The sequence below is a fragment of the Pectinophora gossypiella genome, chromosome Z, assembly GCF_024362695.1.
Source record: "Pectinophora gossypiella chromosome Z, ilPecGoss1.1, whole genome shotgun sequence".
In the NCBI taxonomy this organism is placed as follows: domain Eukaryota; kingdom Metazoa; phylum Arthropoda; class Insecta; order Lepidoptera; family Gelechiidae; genus Pectinophora; species Pectinophora gossypiella.
In genome coordinates, this window is record NC_065433.1 from 17,248,997 (window position 1) to 17,266,815 (window position 17,819).

Below are 17,819 nucleotides of genomic sequence, written 5' to 3' on the forward strand. Positions count from 1 at the left end.
ATTTTAATTATCATAATCCTTTTTGCATAACGTTTTCTAGCATAATAGTACTTTCCCATAATAACATCTAGGAATACTGGTTTGTTAGGTATAACTTATTTTAGGACTAATATTTGTTGGTATAAATTTGATTCGCATATAAATAGGTATCCATAATTCTTTTATAGAGTAATAGTGTTTTGTCATAATTTTTACAAGGCATAACAGTAGGTTAGGGTGCGGCGGGGGTAGCCCTCGGGCCACCCCTTCGCCGCCGGCAATTTTATCTTACATACGAAAAGTTTACTGAATGATGACCAACAGCATGAAATAGAGTCAAAAAATATAAAATGTCACAATCATGAACCAAATGCAGCCAAGGAAAAAGTAAGTTTCGGAAATGTTCAAAGTTGTGCCAAAACTTTTCTTATTCGGAGTATAGTTTTTATGCTTATAATAATTATGCTTATACACCATTATTGTCATTAATTATTATGCTTATAGTAGTTATGAGTTTCAAAATTATGCTTAAAAAGTTATGACAAATTAATACTATGCTTAACTAATAATAGGACAAGTAACATTATGCCATGGTAAATTATTACATAAAATTTTATGAGTAAAAATAGAGAACCCTAAAGTATTACCACTGGTGAAGTGGTGTTGGTCGTAAAACTTGGTTCATTTGATGAACTTAAATTCGCTTCAAGAGAAAAGGGCGTTGTTTATTACTTACTAGCGACTCGACCCGGCTTCATCTTGGTACAAGTTTTACACTCTTAACGTTAGTAATAAATTGTTATGTAAAATGTACTCATGCAAAATCCTTTCAGTGGTTCCCAAATTTTTTTTATTCAAAATGTTGTGCGTTTGCCTACAATTATACCTGATGGTAAGTGACGTGACCTAAGGTGGTACACGCTTACCTAGTTTTGAACAGTGAATAGGCAGGGAGAAAGTAGTGGGGCAAGGTACTAAGCAATCGGTCCAGGTCTAGTATGTATACACTTTGATACCATGTCACATTATCATTTTTGAAAAGTCTCATTAAATGTCAAATATGATAGTGCGACAGGGTTCTAAAGTGGGTACATGATATTACTCATGACTGTACACCAGGGCACACATGCATAGTACCTATAACTGCCCGGACCTCTCTCCCCTAATAGTCTCATGAGTTTCGTCGCTTGGCGACAAGGCTTGGTAACCAGCAGCCTACCACTGGTAAATGTGTCGCTCGATTACCATCACCCAGAGCATAGAATAAGGAATGATACTACGTATAGAACGGCAACTCTCCTTTCTCCACCAGCGTCTGAGTTAGGTTTAGCTCTTCCGTCGGACATACTTTAGTCTTGAATCGAATACGCTGCGCGCGGACCGTTGTTTTTATTTTTTATCTGTTTAGTTTCTATGTTCGAATTTTTGACATTGGATGCCGAGGTTCTTTCGCCTTATTCGAATATTTGATCCCAAAGTAGTTGCCCGCGTCGACGCGCCTGCGTGCCTCCTATAAATATTATTTTTTCATGATGTTTATCAAAAGCATGCTAATAATTTGCAATAATATTAAACCTAGGCTAAGTGATTAATGTAAAAATAATGTGAATGCAATTAATTCAATTTAATTTTTTACATTTTCCTCACCTCATGGTTGTCTGGAAGAAATCGCTTTAAGCGATAAGGCCGCCATTTGCCATGTACTTAGTTAAGAGTCTTTTTGTATTTTTTTCTTTTTATTTTGGTGCAATAAAGTATATTTGTATTGTATTAGTTCAGTGAATTTTTAAGTCAAAAATTAAAGCCTATTTATAGGTATCGTGAACTTTCAGTGTTCAAAGTTTTTTGTTTGTGATTTGTGTGGAAAATAAATAAATAAATTAACTCATGATTACAAAAGCTTTTTTGGTGAGTAGTACTACTCATCAAAATCATTACCTACCTAAGTAAGTAATGACGGTTAAATTAGGTATTGTAATTGGCAGCCCTCAGACGTCACACACACAGTTGCGTGTATGTGTATTAGTGTCTGTGTAAAACGAGGTTGTTTGTACGAAGTGTCCGGGGTTTGTGTGAGTGAGCTACTCCAACCCCCGATTAGTCCAGGTTAGTGCGAATTATTAGTTACTCCATGCCCGAACATACCTAGGACAAACTTTCTTTTATACTACTTATGTAGATTGATAATGTTTGCAACAGTGACAAAAATACCTTGACGCGCAAACAGATTATTATAAAAATATTGATTAAATTCTATTAGATTCAAGTTCATACGACGTAATCATGTACAATGCCCGTTATATAACTCTATAAAAATTTAACTGAAACCAAAATAAGCAAATCATATGTTCTATCCTTTTTCGATAGCTAATTATAAGCTTAATCATTTTATTTGAGAAGACATCAGGGCAAGGTATCAATCATGTCCTAATCTAACTTGAGGCTGATAAGGAGCCTTCCGAAGCACGGAATCATTGTACTTTAAGACGAGCAGGTAATTCAAATTCAGAACTAAACTAGGAAATATCTCTGTCACTATTTGACATGTTTCCACCAGTAATCATATCCAACACCCTCAGATAGACAGCCAAACGCTATAACCACTAGATCACAGAGGATTACGTTTATTATTCAAATAGATACAGGTACAATTTTAATATATTTTGAAATTCTCACCAGCTGTATGACGCTGTGATTGTTGTCTTATTATTAAAAGAAATAATATTTGTTTTATTTTATTAAAATTGTTGCTGCAGCCAAAATGTAGATAATATTTAACATACGTATAATATTAAAAAAGTTTGATCCTTTTCGCAAGAAGAATTCCTTTTATCAATACCGATATGCTCAATAAGGTAGCCTCTATTTGTTTACACTCTCGAACTCTGTCAGAGACAGGAAATCGATAGTTTAGCTAACTACAGCGCGACAGTGCTTGGTATATTGAAATGATAGGCGCGATGCGAATACAATACTATTGTATCATCATATTAATCACAAAAGCGGTCAAATACTGTTTAGTATGTGCCTGCGCCTGTAAAGAGGACGTCACATGTCGTCGCCTAGAAGCAAATATTTTTTTGTCACCACATTATAAATAATAGTTGGCGTCATTTAAAATAGACGTTTAAAATACATCTAGAATGATCTATTTAAAATATTAACGTCAAGAAACTTATGGTAGGTTCTCTCTCTTATCTAACGTTAGTAGGATTATTTTGGAATGAGCATGTGAAAATAGCATGAATATAAAACACAGCGAGGTCTAAACGGGTTTCATATTCGTAACTGTGTCTATTTATAGGCATTTTAATAATGGATTATTTTTCTTAGTCTCTTTTTTTGCTTTGTTTATGAAACTACTTATCTAAATCACGTTCGTGTGCGTTCTGTGAGCTGACCAAATATTATTTAGGTATATTGGTCATGTTTCCTTTACATTCTGACCTGCTAAACTGCACGTAAACTTTAATTTGTTTTTCAAAAATAAATATTTTAAGAAACCCAGCCAGCTAGCTGCTGACTGGAAACTGTTTCCACAGTTTTGTCTACCGCGGACCGCGGGTATCGTGAAAACTACCTCCCTTGAATGCGAGAGACGCTGAATCAAAGGCATTTTGACTGCATACGTATAACGCCACTGCATAAACTCGTGAATACAACTAACGTGCCTTCACATGTACGGAATTATCTTACATTTACGGACATTGAGGTAATTGAGCCTACAATGTCCGTACCAATCAAAAGACGGTCTGACGGTCCCCACCGGGAGTCGATTCCGTACCTTTAAATCGTGAGCCCAACGCCCCGAGCACTAGTCAGTGGAGGCTGTGTAAACATGTAAGGTGAAATTCCGAACAACGCAGCAGCAGTCGCCGACTTTTATGATTGGTGCTCGTAAGGAAATTGCAGGCTTAATCATCTGATTATCTTGAAAAGTAGATAATTTTGCGTCCCGAGTTTTTGCAGTCAAAGTCAAAATCATTTGATTTATAGTTTGTCTACACAAAGTTTCATTTTTTTTTCGACAGCGGCGGAGCAAAAAGGAGGGTTATGTGTTGTATGTATGTATATGTGTGTATGCGTCTGTTACCACCTAACTTCTAAGAGACTTGTCAGAATTTAACAGAAATGTCTCTAGAAGCGTCTTAGTTGTCCGGTGGTTATAAGCTATGTTACGTCACGCCAAATTAAATGTGGATCTTAGGGCAAACTGTTGATACCATGAATAACGAACAGTTTCTTTTTCATTAGTGGTAGAATGTGCCCAGCAGTGGGACGTATATAGGCAGTTTATGTTTAGTGGTAGAATGTGAGGCAGTGACAAACTTTCGCGTTACTCTTATCCGCAGTTTTGTCTTTAGAATTCATGTTGGACACTTCCAAACTGTAATAGGTGATCCTACAATAGACTTTTTTAAATGTAGGTAGGTGATATAATAGCCACCGCGGCGCGGCTTCACTACAAGAGGCCAAGTATTGGCTTGGCAACAGTTTCATTTCAAGGTTACAGAGTAATGAAACGTTACCTTTACCAAAGGTTGCGCATTAAGTATGAATATGTCTGGATGTACTTGATTTTTTCATTTGGCTTTTGATTCAACGGGCGGCGCACCGACACACGTGATAAACAATGTTAACGAGCTTAATCTCACTCGCTCGCTAACGATGTTCGCGGCTTAGTCACAGTCAGAAGGATTACCTACTGCATGGCCTACCCATTTGTTAAAGTCCGAAAGCATGATGTTATGTCATTCATGTAATAAGCTTTTAGTGTCATGCGACTGGGGAGTCTACTGGATACAAAGACCTTGTATAGAATAGACGGAGCGTATTTAAGACGAAAGAAAAATATAGGTTTTGTCTTTCGCACTCATGTGAGCCGTCATAAGTTAAAAAGAGATAAATATACTATCGTCGTAACGTCTTTTGTACTCGTGTGGCGGGTTTGTTATAGAAACGTACCTACAGTATATGTTTTTGTATTAGGACCACTAGTGCCGTTCCATGTCTTTATCGACATTATTATCGGCTAAATATTTCATGTTAGTCAAAGATCTAAAAAATTATACATTACAAATTGAATGATTAATTAAATACAGAAATAACAACCTAGTATCCATACCTGGGTGGGTAGAACCACAAGTAAATTAGTTAAAACGATACCTATTTGTTCCCTGATAGAAAGATACCTATGAAGAACCGTACGCTGCGGTAACAGATTCAGAACCTCTTATTCAACGTAATTATCATGGACAAACTTGTTAAAGGTCAATTTATCATTTTTGAATCTATGTCATTTCGCACGGTGTTATGGCCGAGGAGGTCGAGGACGGTCCATCTAGTCCACATATACTATAGTATCATTTTAATACGACATTGCGGCCACCCTTTGGTTGCTATAAATCACATACCTACCCTTTTATAAAAATTAAATACACGTTTTTCATTGACTTGACCGGAAATCGCATCGGCACTCGATACAAGAAGTAGACGACCTTCTAGTATATTTCGGGGATTATCTCAATGCGATTAAAGAATACAAGCAAATACTTCTTTATAAGATTTTTATTCAATATAGTTAGAATACAATGACCACGAAGCACTTAACAATTCCGATTTTGGGTGGTAAAAAATTTTTTCCTCATGTTCACTTTCTTTAGAAGTGTATAGTGTCGGCTCTGGTCGTCATCATGGCAGATATTAACGTGGAGCACACAAATACACAAGAATTACATGTTTACACATTGCACATAGAAGGAATAATCACAAGTACTTACAAAAATAGTTATTCATACTAATTATTTTGTGCAATAGAGAATATTTGTATTGTATTGAATTATTTTTTCCATGCTAATGTAGAATACAAAAACGAAATAGCTGCAAATTCATCTACAAACTTATAACTAAACTTAAACTCACCTTATGTGAGATATGCGAGTGAATATTGTTGGTACTGCATCTCTATGTAATATTTTTGTTTATCCTGCTCGATAGAAAGCAAGATACATCGAAATGTAATTAGCACAGGCTTAAAATAAGGAGAAGGCGTCCTTCAGAAGAGAGAATCATCTCGTTTCATGGTCTGAATCAAATTGTTTCTTAATTTCTGGTTTCGTAAATTAGGATATTTAGAAAATCTGGAAAATACAATATATTTATGTAATCTTCATACAAATCGGAAACAGGTCGAAAAATAAATTAAACGAGAATAGAATAACACAACATGTAGATGTTACATCAAAACATAATATTATGTTATCGACATCAAAGGACAACACTACTTATAATACTTTGGGTACATGATCTGTCAAAGCTGATTAACGTAAAATGTGAAATCAATTATTTGTACAAATGTGACGGCTTTGCTGAAAATATGCGTCTGCATCGTGTTTAGGGCTCAATAAACTTTACAAAAACCAGACCAGGTAATGTATTTCTTGCACACAAACATGTATTATGTGGTCGATAACTTACCCATGGTGAGACATTATTTGATCCTTCTCCATTATAACACCCATTCTACTCTCACAACCAATAGCTACGCAAGCCATGGTTCATAATGAATAACTATTTCACAGATTTTTTATATAAAATGTTAAAATAACGTCCCAAAACACCAAAAAACTAACGGCAGGTTTGGTATCCAGCTGGCTACCACAACATCTCAAAACGGGAAACACTGACGTTCTAGACAGCGGTGTTTGTCTATGTTTGTTTCTTTTTTTCACAGAGATTGTTGCCATAGGGAAGAAAGAGAGCTGTGATAGTTTAATCGTCACTCTAAAATATTATCTGTCTATTCTATACAAGGTCTTTGACTGGATACAAAATTCCCAGTAGCCTTAATAGTGAGTCTATTGGGAAGGAAATTCCCAATAGTTCAACTGGTAAGACTATTCGGTAAAACTACTGGGAATTGGGGGATGATCATATCTTCCGTCTGTCCAACACCCCGATACCGACCCCGCCGGCGTGGTCGACGATTTCCCTCATTCAGCGCTTATCGCTATCGACCCACTAAGGTCGATTAATCCTTTCAAATATTCTTCCTGTCAGACGACGCCCTGAGCCAAGGTTCGCGCCCAACTGGGCACTCTCAGGCCTGTTGTCTTAAACGTTGTACCGGGTGAGAGCCTTCAGCGCTTCTCTCCAACAATTTGTTACTTTTTTTTCCTCACAAATATCTTGATTTAGTATTCACAAAATTAAAGAGTACTAAACAAATGTAGTATATTATTATCTAGATGCGTAGAGTAAGAAACTGCAAATAGATTAATAATTTACTACACCCCAATTAGTAAGTAGGGTGATCCGAGGGCTGGCAGTGTTATCGATCAACGAATTAATCTCGTAGTGCAGCGGGGTATTTTTGTCAGTCTTTGAGATGCCTTGCTTCGTTGTGATGCGCTGGAAAATGTATATTTTAATATTGGAAAAAATACATATACCTACGTACATACGTACACTTGCGTGATATAGTCCTAGAGTTTGTGTCAATAAATTCTACGAGTACTATAAACCCGGGTTTGACCGAAGGGGAGCTCGTACTATATTATACTGTCAGCTAGACCACCCTTTACAAAGGATAATATATATTTTTTATTATTTATACCAGTATTTTTTATTTAGTCCGCGGTTTACTTGGAATTGGTACGCGGACGTCGCGTTGATAAACACGGAGCTAGAGCTCTTTAATTTCGAATACGGAACAAGTATCCGAAAACGTAGTATTTATTTTTACACGTTTTCATTACCACATCATTATCCCAGAGCATATTTTTTAAGGTCAATGTACACAGCTCTCAGCTGTCAGTTTGAGCTCTGGTGTGTTTTCAGGTGAGGGCGCCGGGAGAAGCGGCCGGGGCTGGCACGAGTCATGACCCGCTTCAGATATTCCAGGTACCTTAAGTTCTAGATACCTACATACCAACACACAGGAATCCAAAAGTGCTACGTTCATTGCGAGAAACAACGCGGCTCTAGCAGTTTACGCATTTATAAGGGAGAATCGCGGATTTGAATCTTTATGCGAACAACTGTTTTTATGGAAGCAATGTAATTAATGTTTATTTATTCCGGGTTCGGAAATACCAGTCTTGTTTGCCATGTCACATTCAGTTGACATGGCTCCTTAGGAGTAAGTAAGTGGAAAATAGTGAGGCTTTTTACAAAAGTTCTCCGGCCACCGTTCATAGACAATTTAAAATTTTGTTGGCTACAGATATATTGTTCACATAACACAATGATCAATGTTCGTTTGTGGGACAAGTAAAAACAAATACGTAGGTAGGTTTAGTTTATTTTATATTCAATGCAATCTAAAAATCCAAGCAGTTTCAATAATCGTTGATTTTAGTTCGCCTTTGGCTGTTTTGCTAAGGCGTTTACTATGTAAGATAAGATCCCGCATTTTTAAATCAATGTCAATGCCTATTGGTATATGTACGGGCTATACCTATTTGACTGTATTATTGTAAGTAAAAACTTCCCAACCGTCACTATGGACTAGCTTAAAATTTATTTGCATATGACGAAGCGATAGACTGGAATTCATATTACTGTATAGCTGACACGATAGTAGGATGAATTTGCGTATCGTTGGGACGCGCGGCGGCAGACGGGCGCGTGCCGCGTAGCGTGTCTGTCCCAGGCAGGCTCAACAGGTACCTGCATTGAGCTGTCGCGACTCGCCCGCTCACCCGCTCGCCGGGGGGTGAAATGTTGCTACGACACCGAATTTACTTAACATATTCAACGGACAACCACCGGCTCACATCAAAATAACTTTATTAAAACAATATCACATACCGCCACTACATCATGCAAAACTAGTAGTAACGGGCAATAAAGGGGAGCGACGCACTATTGTTATGTTTCGCATGTTTAAGTTGTTAGCTAACTATCCTATCTAAATATAATGGTTTCAAAACTTGCTAATGTTTTCAGTGCAGTGGCGAGATCTTTCGATGTTTGTCTTCATAGATTGTTTGTCGATCAGTGTACATCTCTCAGATACGGAAAATGTGGAAATTTGTTCCTTCATCGGAATTAGTCGGTGACCTTCTCAGGTGGTGGTGTCTGGTTGCTCTCGAGATTACCGCATTGTGGGAGACGGGGCCGCCGGTGTCCGGTGACACGTATAAATTACTTACTATGTGATATTTTAGTTGTTTTTCTTAGTCTTATTGATTGTATCGTGTTTTACCACATAATAAATTACAGCTAACCAGACGTAAGGGGCTTTATTTTGTGAATTGTTCGATCTCAATCATTTTTTATTCGATTTGAATACATATATTTTCCATTCCAATGCTGAGTGCAGCATTTATCGAGTTTATCATTACCATTTTATGAGATTATTCTATTGAGTATTCGGTTTATCAATATATGATAAATGAATGACTTTATTCAACGAGTCGAGAACAAATGTGGAAACATCGAGACTACACGTCTCGTAAACACAACAGGTCTAGAACACGGTGCATCTTCATAAATCACGACACAACACCGCTCTTATTTTCTAGTCCGTACCTACCAATATTGTTTACGTTCGATCGGAACGTTCTAGAGAATTCGAGAGAGTTCTTTGCTATGGGTAAAACGTCACTTGGAAGGTTCTATTAATAAGTAAACAGACGCATAACTCCTTGTTGTGAATTAATAGCAAACTTCACTTCATTTGCGTTTGACTGGTTGTAGCAGGCGTTGGTTAGATGGCATTAACTATTTTATTAGGAAATTAGTCATTTTGCTTATCTAACATATCGACAGGATTGGTAATTTCAATGCAAGTACAGTGAAGACATCCTTTATTGACTGATATGAAACCATTTTAAGTGCAGGAACTACTTATAATAAAGTTTATAATTAGTTATTAATATAAGTACTTTATAAATTATGTAAACGCGTTATATTGTTTTTGTAATATTGGGAACCCATTGTAGTTGTGAAATACAAGTAAACAAAAATGCAGATATTAAATTACTGAGTTATTTGGCACAGTATGTGCATTGTGCATATATATAGTACACCTAACCTGTGCCTACTCCTTCGGGGATACAGGCGTGATTCCATGTTGTGTTTATATTACATTATCATTGCACGCGAAAAAGGTGTTCTCTTCTGCCTCACGCCTGCTATCCCAATGATTTGCTATTTCCAATTTCATCACGTGATTCGCTTAATTGCATTACATTATGCTACAGTATCCGTCCGTTTGGTTGGTTGCATAATATTACGTTGTGTTGTGTTTACTAGCTGCGGCACGTGTAAGCTGCGTTGCGCGAATTTATCTGATGGCGATGCGACCTGTGTTTCACGTTTTCTTTACATTACTCCTTATTGCGGAAGTCGCGGCTAGGTTTCCTTCACTAAACGTCATTGTACACATGACATGTTTGAAATGTCTAGAGCGGCGCGGATTACAAGCGTCCGATGATGCAGGGCAGGTTCACGGGCACGTCGACGTAATCGCGATGCACTTTTAGCTACTCATGATTGCATTCTCGCGATTGAGTACTACATAACATTTACAAGGAAGTGCATTTGTGCGCGTGTCTCTTATATAGTGACGATCAAAATATATATATAGTGCAAATAGTACGGGATTTTCTTTTTCCGAATTGATTGTTCTAGGCGTGCAGTAACATGACCATAATATTTGTTCTTTTTACGCCGTTCTTTTCAAACTATAAATAAATATATAGTAGTGATTTCTCGTGTGTACGCATATTTTAAGTAATGAACATAAGATATTTCTGGATGGAAAGCTAGAAAACACAGTCATACCTACTTTCGTACTTCTAAATTTTACATTTGACTGTGTGTCGTATTTATCGGGTAAAATTCTCGTATGTGTACACGGATTTAGGTGAAGTAAAAATGTACTTGTAAAGTAAGGCGGGGCGAGGGCGGACGCAGTGGGCGGGTGTTATCCCGACTTATATTTTCATCGTGTACTGCAATGTATTACAATATTTTGAATTTTTGTGCCTTAGGCTACATTGCATTTGATAAATTAATATTACTCGATTAAAAAGTAACGTGGCAAATTATTGCCACTTGCTTACAATTTTGTAGAGGGCAGCAAATTTCTAATATTATGTCATTGTACAATTAATTCATACACAAGACATTTACTACGCTAATAACTTATCAAATAATTATGTTAATTCAGTTTTCTCTTCGTGTAACATATAGAAGCCTACTTGGGGGTAGTTACTACTTACGATTTAAAAGAAGAAATTGTGGCAACTGCGACTCATAAATTACTAGAAGCGCGAGGGAGTGGAATTCATCATTTTAAATTAAATACACAGTTTGACCGACAACCCCGGCCAGTGTAAAAAGTTAGGTGCTCATATCGGATCGACACGGGAGACGTAAAATTTGGTGGTTAGTCGGTGCTGGGTTGTTGGGGGTACGGCCGGGTAGCCGTAGAGAGTTCGCAAACGATACTTAGATCGAGGCTGGAGAGGACTCCGCGCGGTGGTTTTCGCGCGTCCGGTTTACAGCGAGGACCGAGGGTGCTGAAGAGGTGCGTGCGTGGCCGTGGGTCGCGGTAGTCGCGAGTAAACGCCGCGGCGAGCGGTCGCATGTCGCAGTGTGCTGGCATGGCGCGGGAGTTCGCGCGGGTTCACGAATTCTATTTGCAACTGCACGAGCTGCAGCCGCCCGCGCCTCACTACCAGCACTATGACATGCTGCAGTAAGTACTCCAACATTTTCAGAAACATCCAGCGGTGGTCATCATTCTCGAGCTCACACAACACTTATTTTGCAATGCGATTTTTTTAATGACATAGTTTTTATTGTGTACAAAATAGCATGTTATATATCGGTTCATTACAATTGTCGCAACGTCAACAATATTATTCGTATACGTCCCAACTTCCACTACTGATGGCTACATGGCTACATGGCTCTGAAGGCTAAAGAGTATAACTAGAGTACATTAGAATGTTTATATACGGGATATTTTTACATAATTTGTAATATAAAATGTAAACTTACAACCTAAAAATTACATCCTTTATTTTATTAATTTTGAATCACATCGTAATAAACTGAAAAAAGGACTAAGAAAGTAAGGTCTAGAAATAATTTCTAAAGGTATCCAGAGTAAAAAAATAATAATGTGACAAATAACCATTTGCGTAGGTCCTAGAGTATCTAGTATCTAGAGTATTTTGCCAAATATTCGGGGACAGAACATACTTAAGTCGAATGTTTTAGTTAGGTTTATAAAATATACAAGTTGTATACTTATTAAATGTACGTTATTTGTAGGAAAGAATTTTTAAAAAATATTTTCTTCTATCATATTTTTTAGCGATTTTTCCCTGGTCGAGTTTTAGTTTTTAAACTATATTTTTTATTTAAGTAGATACTAATTTACTTTGAGGTCTTATGTATTGAGATAACGTGTTTGCATTATGTATTTTAAGTAAGGTTTGGAGATAAAAATATTCGGATCATCTCTGAGATTTGATGTTATCAATCAAGCGTAATTACGGAGTAAATACAAGCAAAACTGCGGGTACAGCTAGTAATATATACATATTTGAAATGTACTGATTAATCCCTTTCATATTGTAATACTTTTAAAAAATATATTTTTATACTTCATCCATCAGCCGCCACATTGAATTTGACGTGACGTCACATAGCCTATAACCAGCGAACAATCACAAGAACGGTCTCAGTGGTCCAGTGGTTGAGCGTTGCGCTCACGATCCGGAGACCCCGGGTTCGAATTCCGGTGGGGACATATCGGAAAAATCACTTTGCGATTCCTAGTTTGCTTAGGACATTACAAGCTGATCACCTGATTGTCAAAAAGTAAGATGGTCCGTGCCTCGGAAGGCACGTTAAGCCGCTGGTCCCAGTTACTACCTGCTGATGTAAGCTGACAACGTATGTCGTTAGGTACATGAATCATGTCAGGGGCCTTTGGCGGCTCAATAATAATAACCCTGATACTAGGGTTGTTGAGGTTGGTAATCCATTTCTCAAACCACACGATAAAAGAAGAAGAATCAGAAGAGCTTCCAGTTAGTTAGACGCATCTGTTAAATTCTGATAAGTGGTTATAACTTACGAGGGAACAGACAAAACATACATACATACAGGATGTTAGTGACATCGTAACGAATACTGAGGGGGATGATTCAGACCATGATTTTGAGTTAAAATATCAAGTGGAATTTTCCGTCGCAAAATTAATGATATACATTTTAATTAATTATTTACAATTCTATACTTTTGCGATGGAAAATTCCACTTGATGTTAACTCAGAATAATGAGCTGAATCATCCCTCTCATTATTCGTTACGATGTCAGTTACACCCCGTGCAAGTACATACAGGTAGCCATAAAAGTAGGTTTGGGTGTTAGTGACACCGTAACGAATACCTACTGAGCGGGATGGTTCAGAGCATGATTTTGAGTTGATATCAAGAGGAATTTCCTGTCGGAATATTCATGATTTTTTTTGTGTTTTTTTTTTAAACTATTTTCTGTTCCATACATTTGCGACGGAAAATTCCACTTGATATCAACTCGTTACGATGTCACTAACACTCTGTATATAACGGTCAAACACGTAGGTAACCCTCCTCATGGGTTCGCCGTAGTCGGGTAAATATATAACATCAATACACACTAATTAACTTCAGCTTGTTACTAAAAAACAGGGTAGTTCGTTGACAAAGTAATTCTCAGTATCATTGTAGTTACGCAAAACATAATTACTTAGTATTTTTTCCAGAATTTTCATTAGCTTTCCTTAATAAAACATTTTTATCAGTGAAATTTTACTCTTTTCAGTGGAATCTGTGATAATTTTATTTTCCTAGGATGATAGCATTGTTTTTAAACATTTTATTTACCTTGCTTCTTTCATTTCGGCATATACATAGAAACAGTCAGATCTTCTGTTTCTTTATTTCCGAACCAAACTGCAATGTGTATGTGTTAATCCTCAAGATGCTGTGTTGGGGTGGCATAAACGTTAAAGTTCAAAACGAACAATTATATAGAGCGTTCCATTGGTCACCAGAAACGCACCTATGTAATGTTCGGCGATTATTAACGGTTAAGCAGATGTGAGAGAACGACAAGAAGAAAAAGAAGATGTGACCCATTTTGTACTACTTTTATTTGTAGTTCCTAATTATTTTTTTACCTTACCTCAAAAACCCTTATTTTTTCGCAATTTCTTTCTCACTGACTGTATTATTTTACTTCATAACTATCCTTCGCTAGTGTGCCATTCTAGTTGAAAAATGTACCTTAATAAACTGTAAATTATAAAAAAAAAGTTAGTGGTAGCGAAAGTATGAATTAGTCCTCTATATTATTAGCTAATGAGCCCCTCTACCAAATTTTTCGATTCAGACCCCGACGTTTAGCCCACCATGTAGTGTTTATTTTTGAATAATATTATGTCTCCGGTTGTTAAGTTTCTGGAAGAGGTTTCTTGGCGTACTTAATTGTAATGTGTAAGCCCGGCTACTATTTTCTAAAGTAAACGTACGTAGCCGTTAAGTGTGTAAGCCGTGTTAGGGGGACTCTGGCGGGTCAATAATAATCGGGACACCTGAGAAGATGATCGATTATCAGGTGACCGATTTGATTCAGTTCAGTTATTGAAAAATGCGAGTGTTCTACGTCCAACGTACGTAACAATATAATATTTGCGAAAACATAGACATTATTATAATAATAATAGTAGCTAGTTTCTTTTTCAAAGTTGTAGCAGTGTATGGTCTAGGGGATAGAGCGTTCAACACACGATCTAGAATTTAGGGTTTTATTCCGGGAGGAGAAATCGTCAGAAAAACCTGAATTTCCAAAAAAGTAAGAGGATTCTGTGTTTCAGAAGGCGCGTTACGCCATGCGTTACGGATGCTATTTATTTTTATTTAAAAACTTACGCAATCGTTACTAACCTAACCTGTAGTTGGATTGGTTTTCCCTTCGGATTGGACATCATATTGGCAGATGCATCTGTAAAAACGAGACCTGTCAGTACCTTCGAGACATTACGTAGACCGTCTACGGAATAAAACCAGCATAAAAGATATCAAATAATTTATTGACCGGGGAAAGTGGATCTGAAACTATTACAGTTTAATTATCGTATTGTGTAGATACTTAGAATACTGTTACTTCTTTTGTTATCGTTTCGCTGTAATAAAGAAAACAGGTGCAATGGTTGGAAGTGCTGTGTAAAAATTACATTGAATGTTTTATTATATAAATATGTTTTATTTTTCTTCTTAAGTTTCAGCCTTGGGAGAAACTTATTGCTTTCGCATTGAAAAGTCCCAAGACTTCTTCTAAGTCGTTCTAGTTTTATAAAGATACCAAACAAGGCTGACTGGACTCTTACAATAAGTTATTATTTTAAATTTTATTTCTCTATCGCTGTACTTATATTTGTTTTATTTTTGTGATGGTTGACTTTACCGTGACAACCAAACCAGGATTCTAGAATTCGATTCCCGGGTACATTTAGGAAACAGTCTCTTAATTGACAACATTTCATTTTTACTAAGGTGCCTTAAATCGAAAACCATTTCGAGATATTTCTATGATTTACACAAAACACATTTTTTCAGATTTTTTAATTCAGTAATAATAGAAATATATTGAAAAATCCACGAGGTCAGAAGAGGAAGGCATAATAAGTTCAGACCTTTACATAAAAATTATAAAAAAAGTAAATGTCATACATAACATGACACTTTGTTTGCGACTTGTTTTAAATACGCATGCAAAGGTACATTACAGTATACTGCCTTCATTCTATCAATGGCAGAATCCAATTTTCAAAAAATATTTTTTGTAACTTCTAGTGGAAAAATCTTGAAAAGAAAAAATACGTGTCTTCTATTTAAACAAGTACTTTCGAAATAGCACAAAAAAACCACGGCTTAAAAATTTGAAATGTTGTCAATTGCGCTGAGGCTGGGTGTTTAGATTTGAACGTTTCGAGATTTAATCATTTTGTATCTACTTGACATTTTGCACCTAAACTGGCCCACCAACCCGCCAAGGGGAGATTTGTCCCCAGCAATCAGGGTTGAGTGTTTATTCTGTGCGTGAAGGTAACAACAATGACTAATTAATTATTGAATTAGATTTGATCGAAAGTAGCAATTTGATGGAACAGCGGCAATTTTAAGAGATACATATTAAATGTAAGTATGTTATGTTATGAATGACATGACATGTCCACTAACAAAGTAGTCAGATCACAAAACTGCAGCCGCTTTTTAACCGATTTCAAAAAAGAATCAGCACTTTTTATATTTACGTAAGTCGTTTTGTCTCATATTTTTCTTATCCTGCCCACAAAACTTGTGCCCGCTACTGATATCAGCAAGGATTCAAGACTCGTTTACAATCATCCGCAAATACATTTGTACGATTAAGCTGTCGATATGCGCTTATTCCTTACACGTGACACATCTCCAACTACATATATATAATATTCGGTTTGGGTCATATCATAACCTAATTTGTACAACCAATAGAACTAAAAAAATATACATTGCAATGCAATAGGTATTCTGAACCTGGGCTAGTGATGGAGTCGGAAATTGTCACGAGACTAGACGATTTTTTTTCTTTATTTTGAAAAGGGTTTTTTCTAAAAGAAAATGTCACCCTCATAGTGGTGCAATTTGTATACATATAAAAAAAAACTGTTGACAATGTTGACAATAAAAGGTTTTTAAAACCTTTGATTTTACCTTTATTCGTAAATTTTACCTCATTTTGTTTCTCTGAGAGATCCAATATTTTTCTCGGTGAGTGCTTCAGTTGAACAAAATACTAATGGACTTATGAACTTTTTACAACAGAGCGAAGGTTAATAAACTAAAAATGACACCACTCAAATTACTTTCTTCGTTATAGTAAGTCCTGTAACTCCGTGCTTCGGTAAGCCGTTGGTCCCGGCTATTAGCCCTAAAAACACCTGCACCGACCCGCAATGGAGCCGCGTGGTGGAGTATGCTCCTCCGGTTGATTGAGGGGAAGCCTCTCCCCAACAGTGGGACGTGTATAGGCTGTTTATGTTTGTATTTTATAGCAAGTACATTTATATAAAATCTGGTTTGAAAAAAAATGTACATAAGACAAAACGATAAAGCTTTCGTGTTGTAGATGTGCAGACACGACTCTTTTATATCATATTTAGGCATATTGTTCTATTCGGTATATATATTTGCGCTATTATTTTTACTTTTCACATTTAAAACAACTCTCAACTTAAAGAAAATTAGAAAACGGTCGAGGGTGTGTCGAACATAGGTACATGGGTGTATTGATGATGTAGGTACCTGGTTACTGGCTAAATAATATTTTTAGTGTTATCTACTCCAGTTTAAATAAAAATAATAAAAAGTTATATATAAATATTAAACCTTTCTTCTCTTCAAAATCTGTTAGGAAGAAGTAAGAAATAATATTTTATTCAATACAATGTGAGAATCTAAATTCTGAAGTCAGGGCAGCCAGCAATCTTCGCAGACTAACTATGCTTTTACTCGAAAAATAAATCTTATGGAAATTGATACAAACAAGTAACTACAGATAAATAAATACAATATGTAATCAGGCCGTGTCACTATCTGTCACTCCTGATATTTGACTCTAACTGATGTACAATAAACACTACAACCGAAGGATGAAACAAGAAAAAAGGATAACAAATAAACATCACAATTCAGACGAATTTCAGAGAAATATACCTTTTCTTGTTTCATACTTTTTAGAGCGTGATTTTTCCGTAGTCGGGTTTTAGTTTTTAAACTTATATATTTAT

General features: G+C 36.4%; 1 protein-coding gene across 4 annotated transcripts in view; it reads left to right on the forward strand.

Moving 5' to 3' along the window:
• LOC126380451 (protein cycle) overlaps window positions 1-17,819 on the forward strand; it is a 52,567-nt gene that overhangs the window by 3,253 nt on the left and 31,495 nt on the right. For 2 of the 4 annotated variants that reach the window (XM_050029876.1, XM_050029878.1), the window contains exon 2: window positions 7,819-7,880. In XM_050029876.1, coding sequence (XP_049885833.1) covers window positions 7,859-7,880 — 22 coding nt within the window. In that variant the 5' untranslated portion in view covers window positions 7,819-7,858. Of the gene's footprint in view, window positions 1-7,818; window positions 7,881-10,502; window positions 11,690-17,819 lie in introns of those variants that run through there. The other 2 variants (XM_050029874.1, XM_050029875.1) reach the window with 2 other exon arrangements.